The sequence below is a fragment of the Cyclopterus lumpus genome, chromosome 17 (assembly GCF_009769545.1).
Source record: "Cyclopterus lumpus isolate fCycLum1 chromosome 17, fCycLum1.pri, whole genome shotgun sequence".
In the NCBI taxonomy this organism is placed as follows: domain Eukaryota; kingdom Metazoa; phylum Chordata; class Actinopteri; order Perciformes; family Cyclopteridae; genus Cyclopterus; species Cyclopterus lumpus.
In genome coordinates this window covers 11,906,380-11,916,951 of record NC_046982.1, presented here as the reverse complement: position 1 = coordinate 11,916,951, position 10,572 = coordinate 11,906,380, and the positions used below count along the sequence as shown (strand labels likewise).

Here is a 10,572-nt window from a genome sequence, read left to right as displayed (position 1 = left end):
AACTGTCTTTATCCCCCCTCCTCCCCTTCCCCTCCCCCTCAATCCTTATTCCCTTTTTTAAATTTTCTTTGTATGTTCAGTGTAGGATTACATAAACCTGGCCTCGGGCCTGGCCCCTCCCAGGGATTTCAGCGCTATTGTGATCTGCACCTGACCGAAGACACTCAGGTCTTAAAACTCCCGAGGGCTCGACATCACAAGTACTGCTACAGATCAACATAGCAAAACACTCCAAAGGAATATGAATACATTTGGTTTCTGTTTTATTTTTATTTCTTTTGATAGAAATAATCTATTTTATTTGGGTTCAGAGTTTTTTATGGTTGGTTGTTTTTTGTATGATTGTTTTGGGTGGGGAAATGATTCCTACTGTAGACTATATATATATATATATATATATATATATATATATATATATATATATATATATATTTATGAGTTTGTAAATAGTAAAAATGGAATTGTGGGTATTTTATGTAGAAACGCCTGGTTCTATTCACTGCGTATGAAAATCAAAGCTCAAGTCAAAGGCTACGTGTTAGCTCTACTTGCAGGCAGCTTTGTGGGGTACTGTATGATTTGACCTTGGTTTTACCCTGTTTTGTTCTCTAACCTCACACTTCGGTACCTGTGACAGCAACTTGGCAACTCCAGTTCGTGTAAAAACTGTGTGGGAATGAAAAAGTGTGGTTATCAGTGAAGTTACATAAAGTTACGATGGCTCTAATCACGGTGTGCAATTTGTTTCCATAAGAAACACAAATCAAGTATGGAAGGTTATCTATACTCAGTCTTAACCACAGAAAATTGCCTATTTAAGATAGATTTTTTTATTCAAGTGTTACTCAATGCACACCTTTAATATAGTTTTACCAGTGTGACATACACACCTAAGTCATTCTATTTACCAGATAAAGTATTTTTTTATGTATTGATATCTATTGCCAATACAACAAAAACCAACACGTTCAAATTATATTGAAGTTCTATTGTGGAATATACAATACCGTTAGGTCACTGTCATAAAATGTAGAAATTAGGGTTTATTTTATGGCTCTGTAATTTTCCAATAATTTCTGGGAAGCCAGTCTTTGTGCTAAGCAAGCCTCTAGTTGTAGTTCTACATTTAGCGAAGATACATAAGAGAGGTAAAACAATTGTATTGGGTTTAAATGGAGCGCTAACCAGATGCTAGCTGTAGCTTCAAATTTACCATACAGACCTGAGTGTTTTTTATTTTCTAATCTAACAAAAGCAAGCAATGTATTTCCCACAAATATCTGCTTTAATTCTACATTCTGTCAACTGGTGCATTTGCAGAGACAAACGTTTAAAAATAAACCTTTATCTGACGTTTTTATGAACTGGAAGTATATCAACGTTCTCGATTTGACCAATAACTAGAACCTAAATACATATACAAGAACTATGTGGGAAACTTACAAATTAAAGTGTGAGTTTGACATTTGTTGACAGCTGATGGAGTCATCTGTATTTCACCCTGCAGGATTTTGACTTTATTAACCTCACCTGCAATATGGAAGTGACGCTGGGGTCCGCCAGGTCAGCAGTAACACCAAAGCTACCATGTAAACTGTGTGGACACGTTTAATGAAAGGCATTTCCATTGACTGAAATTGGAGTTGCCAAGTATAAAATACGTTAATGTATTCTGATAGTTTTAGTTGAATTACTTTGTTGCCTCACAAACATGTCACTCAAAGACAAGATCCTCACACGGGGAAGTGCCTTGACATTCAATTTTATGACATCTTTCTCATGGGCAACAGTTGTTTTCAGACTCTTGCCATAAGAGTGGTAACTGGAGCATGAGGCCAGGTTACTGGTAATTGTCCCTCTCTTTGGCCAAATTATCACATGTTTTGTCTTGATTCCTTAGTTGTGACTACATTTTGTAGAGCTACTAAACAGTATGGCGGCGGGTGATGACAACACATGTCTTTATTTGCTAGAGACAAACGAGATCAATGGATAGGGCTGTTTGATCTGAACTTCTCGCCAACCCGTGTTCTTCGCGGTGGCACTTCTACTTGTCTTAGAATAACTTTAACTTACTGTGTGCAATTTGAGCTGATGGATACACCAAGCAGATCAACCTTGAAACACAATCTAAGCCAATGGTTTGGAGTGATGCCTACAAATGTTGTTTCTTCTTCTGTTTACTATATGAAATGTGTTATTTTGCGCTGAGTTTACTGAAGAATACATTTAAAAAGAAAAAAACAAATAATGTGAATGTTTACAGTATTTGGTTTCGGTTTTTTTTTCTGCTACTCTCCAAGAAAATAATGACTTGTGGGCATTTTGATTAAGATAAAAATAAAGCACAATAATTTTATTGACTCTGGCATGATTTGATCACAAAACCACACGACACAACAATCAAGTAATAAAACAACAAATCCCAATACAGTAGAGAGCCTTAAATCACCTAATCTCGTGGCACGCATTAAAAGATTTAAATATATCAGCAGAGAAATAAGTTGATTTGCAGGTAACAATAGCACAATTACTCCATCATTGTGCATTTGTGTGTCCAGTAAACTATTTTGTTTTCCCTAAATATTGGGGACTTTCGCCATCAAACAAGCAGATCACAGCAACAGCTGTTTGGGCTTGTGAGCATTGAACTCTAATGTTCAGTTTGGGTCTTTCAACGATCCAAAAACACATATCACTTTGTTTTATCGCAGTGATAATACATGCCTTTTCATATTTTATCAAAATTGTTTTAAACCATAAATTAGAAGAAAAGAAAAGATGTTGCACACAGATTAATATTGTTTTAAATGAGTTAGTTCCTCAAGTTAAAAGTTTAAACAGACTTAACCTTGTACAACAGTTTGTCTGAGGGTAAGGGAGCACAACTGTTCGTCAACATGGAGTGGTTGCACCTGGCAATTAAAAAAATAAACCTAGGAGGAAAGGGAAACAATTGTGTGTCTTCCCTGGTTCAGCCAATGACATTATCCTGTCCCCAGACAGCAGCAGATTAATATGCACACATCAGCATTCACTTTGATGTGATGAATATTCCACCAATAACACACACACACACACACACACACACACACACACACACACACACACACACACACACACACACACACACACACTGAAGCCTAATGAAAATCACTTCTTTTTAATCAAATGGATTACATTTTTATTGGGCAATTAAATAAAACAATGCAACAATGTTGTGAGGGAAAAGCAAAAACAACATTGTCCAAAGTGTTAAAACTACATATAAAAAATGCTGATAAAAGAGAATGAGACAAGATTGACCGTGAACAAAAACAACTAATAACAATAGTAAAATATTTGGGGGGAGGGCATTCGGATACTGACAATGAGCTCAAATCTATGAACAGGATATTTATTCAAACAATAACTTGTGGCATCTTTGTATGGCGTGTTGTGTCCCACAAAATACAAAGCTCCAATCGGTTGCAGAGATAACCTGGTCCAGGAATTTTGCTACTTGTCGGCGTGCAGTGCAGACTCAGCAGAACTAGGACACAAAAAACACAATTAACACCCAGAAACGGGAATATTTCCATTAGACACAGATAATCAAGTCATACATAATAAATACCTAGGAGAATAAAACATTCAACAAAAATCCATGTCATTTATATGACAAGCATTTTTTAATTATTATTATTAAAAACCATTGTGGCATAATCCTATGTTAGTTTTTATTTTCTTTATTCAAATGTTCTACTCTCAAACATCACTTGGTGTTTGTAATGAAATTGCAGTGATCAAATTGATAATGTATATTCATACACAAAGCGTAGACATCACCCTTAATAAATTGTCAACTTCTGCAAATATCAACATTTAACGTATCTCAAATAACAAAAACAAGTATATGAGATATATGTAGAATGTCTGCAAGTTATATATAAATTGTGGTTAATCTAGTTATTCTTTGAATTAAACTGATAAATTGTGAAGTCTATAAAATATATATATATTTTTTTTTAATAAATAGGACTGACGAACAGTCCAAACCCCATAAACAATAAATTAACAAATATAATATAAAAGGAGAAAAGCAGCAAATCTTCAGATTTGAGACTAATTTCTGCCTAATAACATTTGTAAAATCAATTATAAATTATGTTAGATATATTTTTAATAGACTGTTTCAGTTTCAACAACATTCAGGCATCAACAGGATGCAGGTTTCTGCTTCAAGGCTAAATAGCATTAAGTTGAGCACAGGTGGGTCTGTTAATAAAAGCTGTGCAGGTGAAGTCTGCATGGAGAGAGGAGAAGGACCAACTTGGCCAATTTTCTTTAGGAACTAAACAATATTGATCCTTGTAGAAACACCGTTGTGTTTTATCGTCAGTTACCTGATGGGTTTCACGACTGAGTGAACAAAGCCCTGTTAAACAACATACCTTCCATCTATTTCCGCAGTCATTGCAGAAGACAAATGTGGTCATTGGCTCATCAGCGCTGCGAGTTTGAACCTGGAAATGACAACAAAAAAACATGCACAACACATTTATTACAATACCAAACTGAACAAGCAGGGCTGCTGTCCAAACTGAGCCTAATTCATGGTAAACTCAAACTCAAGTGATACCTGATGAGAAGGCAGTCGTACCAATGTAACGACGCACCATGTCAGTCTAACCAAACCATGTAAACTGCACCGTGGGGACATTGCTTATAACCACACCTGTAAACCAATGTTACCATGGACCATAACATCCTTCTCTTGCACCGTACCTGTGTGTAGGTGCAGCACTTCCCCTTGCACTTGCCACAGGTGAATAGATCCGTCTGAGTGCCTCCAGTGGTGGACAGCTGGTGTTCCCTGACAGCCTCTTTGGTCAAATTCTTTCTCAAATCTCTTAGCTCATCACTGGCCATTTCCTACAGAAACAGAAGAGCGTTGATTATGATGCCTTTAAATACATTATTTATATATTTCACGGGTGTGACAAGAGATATATGCACCTTGTCGTAATATTATACCAATCGGGAAGCAACACATTTAAGAAGACAGTGTTGGGATACCTATACTACTGAATGTGTGTTCCAGGATCTTGAAGATAAAAGCCACCACAAACCTCAGCGGTCATCTTAGCCATCCGCTCAGGGGTTACACTCCCACATAGCACAGTCCTCCGTAGGTTAGGGTTCTTCACATCTTTCAAATTCGAGATTCGGCTCCGCACACGGTTCTTGTATTTCGGGTCTGTGTTCTTAAACTCTTGAAAGATAAGTGATGGCAGGTCAAGGAATACAATGTGGCAATTTATTTTGTTATGCTTCATTATAAAAAAAATATATATATAAAAAAATAATAACTTTGGCCTTTTAGGTGTGCTTGTGTTGAAACTTTTAATGGATAGTTAACCAACTAAATTTGAATCCAATAATTGAAATGCTCAGTCTCAGTTTTCAGCCAGTGAGGATATAAGATATTTATTTTTCTCTGTATAATACTTCAGGGATTTAGTTACTGATGGTCAGACAAAACAAGCAATTTTAACCCTCCAAAGACATTACCTTAAAGAGAGAGGATTCTGCTAGAAATTGGTATTTCACCAGTTTCTGACATATTACATAACGGGTGGCCAATTTCTTTAAGGACCCCGTCTTTATCGTAACACTGATAAAGCATATTAACATATTAGATGCTATTAGCACGACTCATATTCCAAAACGTTTCAACCTAGATACTCTTCTCATCGTGATAAACAGAAACACATTTCAATTTCTATCACACCAATACCACTTGTAGCTTTAAGCAGAGGGTCTTTTTATTCAAAACTAATTTGGACTCATCTTGACAGCATTTATACTTTTCAAGTAAATGATCTTAAAATCTTTCAGAAAATGAACAGCAGGAAGACTGGCAGATATTTAAACGTACTATCTAAAGCGGACTTTTACTAAGTGCTTCAACTTTGAAATAATTAACTTATTAAAATCATTGACAGAAGGCTCTGTATAAAGTATAACAAAAGTCATCACAACATACAGAACACATAGAAATTAAAGCCTATTAATTTGATAGGAATGTTTGCATGAAAGAGAGTGAAGTGATGATTCATGACAGATTGACGTGTCACAATCGTATCAGTTTCTATTGGCTAGAGTGGGTGGGAGTAATGGACACAATATGCTTGTTTTATCAGAGAAACTGGTCCTCATCTGTAGATATTTACTTTTTAATGATACAGCGAAGTTATAATAATATATAGCAAAAGCCACGGACCCCTGGGGTCCCTGGACCTAGGCCTAATTGAAGAATGAATTGATAATGAATGAATGAATAATGAGGCGCAGCTCTAATGGGGTTATTTTTTTTTTTTTTTATCACTGGCATCTAAAAAACAATTATAGATGAAATTGAAAAACTCTAACATCTGCATCAAAAACTTTCCTTTCGATATAAAAGGATATTTTCCTCGATCTGTGCTCCAAGTTCATCACAATCGGCACCAATAGCAATATGATCATCTGGGGGAAAAAAGAAGAAAAGTCAGAGGATAGACATCAAATTAAAATGCCTTTAAATAAAGCCAATAGTAACCAACCACAATAACAGGTATCCTGTGTGGAAAATGTGTAATAAACAGGATTACCTCCCGTTTGTAGAGCAATGGCCAGCAACTCTCGGCACTTGATCCTGATAGAGTCGGAAGTGTTAGGGGCACGAGGAAATGTGTTGATCAACGTGTTGGTTGAAACGTCAGCAGGCTCACTCTTGCTGCTGGAGTTACTGCTCGAGCTGCTATGGGAGCAGGAAAAAATATATTTAAAAAAGTAGACAAAATGCATCTGCAGCCAAATGGCCCAAAACTAAAAAAAATAAAGTTCCTGCACGTAGAACAAAAAAAACAACCTTCAAACATTATCTTCTTACCTTTCTTCTTTTGCTTCTGGGCTTCCCTGCGAGGGAGAAACCGACGTCGTTTGCTCTTTCCTCTTTTCATCCGGTTTCTCTCCACTGTTCGGTTCATCTGGGGTACAAGTGACAGAAATCAAGCAAGTAAGAAAACAAGAGAGCAACACGAGCAAAGACCAGCATTAAAATAAAGAATGTCAACATGGCCGTGTGTTTGCCAGCGGAATAGCTCTAGGTAAGGAAAACTTTGTTATTCATCTTAAAAATCACACAATAAATCTGGGCATACACGTCTCATAAGGCTATCAAATACGAACAATATCATGATATATTATTCCTATGTTTCACAATAACTCAAAAACTTTTTTAAAGACTTCTTCAATAGTCTATCAGTGTGAATGTCTTCATGGCTGCTGTTCATTTGTATGTGCTGCTGAACACGTCATTTACAACACAAGTGGACTGACAATAGATACAAATTATTTAAGAGACTCTAACAGGGTATGTTTGACAGCTAGAGCGTGATGTGTTACAATGAGCAAAGGCTCGAAATGGGCTTGGACTTCATAAAGCCAATCAGTGAGAGAGAAAACAAATAAGCTGTACGACTGGCTACAATCAAGCATAAAAGCATCAAAATATCTTTACAGAAATATGACACATAACACAATTCACACATGTTTCAGTAGAATTGAAAAGCTAATAATTACCCAAAAGCTTCTTCCATGATTTGATCAAGGCCTTGGCTAGGGATGTTACCTCGTCATCTGTGCTCTGCTTACGGATGGCGTTAACGGACATCCCAATTCTGGTAGACTGTGGAAAGACACAGTGTTAATGCTTCAGGGTTTGAGCACGGACGGTGAGCCTCAAGAAGAAATGAGCAAAGATACCTGAAGCAGCTCGAGAGTCATGGGGATACTCCGCAGCTCCTTCAATAAGTCCAAAGCCCCGGCCTGCAGGAGAGAGTGGTCAGACATGGTTTCTTATGAATCTCGAGCTCCAGAAAAGTTATACTACATCATTCTACTAGAGTTCTGTTTATTAACAGTAATATTTCAGATGCAAGTTAGAAAACACTGTTGTCAACTAGCCTAGTTATTATTATTATTGGTTATCTCAGGTTATCTCTGTAACAGGGTTTAAAGCCCAATTCAAAAACATGAGCTTGATGATGAAATTATTTGCTGATTTTCGTCATCTTAATTTATATCAAAATTAAGATTTTTATTGGATATTTGGTTACATTCTTAACAGTACATGCCATTGCCAAAAAACCCAATTATCGATAACGAAACCAATTATTTGTTGTGGCCCCAAAATGCTGTTAAGATTACATGTAACTTAGTACCATCACATTAGCTTGGCGGCTAAAAGTGAACTAACGTCAAGCGTTTCTAAAGTCCCCAAAACACGACAGAAGTCGCGAGGATAAGTGTAAAGTTCCATATAATAGTACGACGTCTAACTAACGTGTGCTTATTCTCTTACAATGACCCCATGCAGCATGGTGTTGCACTGTGGGGCACACGGCTAGCGAGAGCCAGTGAGCTGCTGCTAGCTGCTAGCGACACAACACACTGTAAAGCGACCAGTTAGTTACAACTGCAGGCTTCATAACCTCCTGTTGTTCAGGGTCATAACACGTCTGGTGAAACGACACTCTGGTGTAGCAGTGAACATTCTGGGCGGGGGGGGGGATTAATTAGCCGGACAGCCCTCAGCTAACACCACAACAACGCTAAGCTACACATAAACATCAGCAGGCAGGAGGGAAGCATCCATTCTTCTCAGACGTCTCACCCCGTTTTTCTTCTGCGCCATTTTATCCATCTTCTTCGCGATTCTGATGATGTCCTCTTCCTCCTTTTTGCCCATATTGACCGATCCGTTGAAGTCCAAGTAAACGGGAGCAAAATAGGAAAGAGATTCGCGACAAAAAGAACACGCGAATGAAGTGAGAGCGGCGGCGTCTACTTGAGGGACCGGGACCGCACACTGACCCTCCGCCGCTCGGCAGACCCGAGTAGTTGATGCATGATGAGCTCAGGGCGAGTTAATCGTTGCGGAACCCACGATTCATGTGGAAGCAGTCAGAGGAGTACGTATGCTATTCATTCTCCAGACAAAGCCACAGGGAAAACATTATTTATGAATACCCAGATATACCTCCGTATTTCCCTCAAGTTATGTGCAAGCAGCTGTCCTCCAGCTACCAAAACAAGGCCTGCATCTTGGTAATATCACCATCAGTCGATAGAGGGCGTCAAAGTGCCACTTGTATTTATGCTTGGAGTCTAACATTGACTCTTGTTGCTGGAAACGCTTCTGAAAAGTCTCAGATTTGGGTCTTTTCGTGTTTTATTCTGATGGAAAGTTGTAAATGTTCTGTCCTGAGCTAAAAAAGATTTGTGTATCAATAAGGACCGAACATGAAGTGACTATAATTCTAGTTATTTTAGGCAAAAATGCCTCAAATGTTAATGTGCTGCTTTAAAAAAAATATTATTTTATGGTATTAAATATATTTTCTTTGGGTTTGGGGCTGTGACGGAATGTTTTATTTTTTTTGTTTTGATTATTGGATGGTGTATATTAACCACTTAATCGTGAAAATAATTGCCAGCTTGATAGATAATTAAAATAAGAATTCATAGCAGCCCTAGTTTTGGCACAAACTATGAAAGATACATCTGAGAGATCACAACTAACATTCAACAATTAAAAAGGATAAGAAAGCAAACATATTTTTTTCCTGCTATACATAATTGTAGCCAATGTATTTTTTCGGACATTCATTCCTCTGATCTTTGTCTTTTTTTCTTATTAATTACTGGATTATTTTACCAAGAGTTTAAGATTAAAAAAAAATATATATAACAACAATAAGTCAGTTGCGGATACATATATATATATATATATATATTATATATATATCCCCCTCCACCCCCCCCCCCCCCAAGCAGTTGTAGTCAGTATTAACTGTGTTATTCATTGTAATAAACAGGGAAAGAGCTTCAGTCTCTTTAGGGCCTTTGGCAGGACTTATCTGATCGACAGCCGTGCAGATCAAACCTGTGACCTTTGAGTTGCGGGAGCGAGGCCTCGATAATCGCACACTATTGGATCTTATACTGCAGTTATGTAGCACATGAGACTCGCTATTTTGAATCTTACTAATCCAAACAGATCAGCATGTGACATTTTCCACCTAGCGATTGAAGGTTAGGTAATCACTACTAATTATTTGGATTATTGAACTGAGTAAAATATGCATTTTGTGCTGCTAATTATAGTCAATAAAATATACAATATACAGTACAAAAAGGCAACAACAAATATGGTGCCAAAATTCACATTATGTTTCATTAGTTTACAAGAGCTGGTAAAACACAACAAATATAATGAAGCTTTTAAAAAAAAAATGTTTATCATGAGCTACACTTTAAATATATATTGTGTTGGTATTTCTGGATTCTGTTTGACCTACACAGGCCCGTCCTTCAGTCACCCCCCCACCAGGCGGTCCCCCCACATGCTCGTGGGATGCATTGGCAGCTTTTACAGTACAGTCTGGTAACTGCAGTACAGTGACACAGCTCTCACCCCATGATGCAATTAAATCATTAGAATAGCCACTGAATAATAGTCTACAACAGGTGCAGATGTTGGAT

At 37.4% G+C, this 10,572-nt stretch overlaps 1 protein-coding gene across 1 annotated transcript; it reads right to left on the bottom strand.

Annotated features, from left to right (window-relative positions):
* Positions 1-2,331: 2,331 nt before the first annotated feature.
* tcea1 (transcription elongation factor A (SII), 1) lies at positions 2,332-9,134 on the bottom strand. The gene is made up of 10 exons (XM_034556332.1): positions 8,702-9,134; positions 7,792-7,854; positions 7,609-7,714; positions 6,917-7,013; positions 6,636-6,784; positions 6,454-6,510; positions 5,112-5,266; positions 4,768-4,914; positions 4,434-4,505; positions 2,332-3,532 (listed from the first exon to the last, which is right to left on the bottom strand). The coding sequence occupies exons 1-10, from the start codon at positions 8,774-8,776 to the stop codon at positions 3,524-3,526; spliced, it is 930 nt and encodes a 309-aa protein (XP_034412223.1). The 5' UTR covers positions 8,777-9,134; the 3' UTR covers positions 2,332-3,523.
* Positions 9,135-10,572: the final 1,438 nt, after the last annotated feature.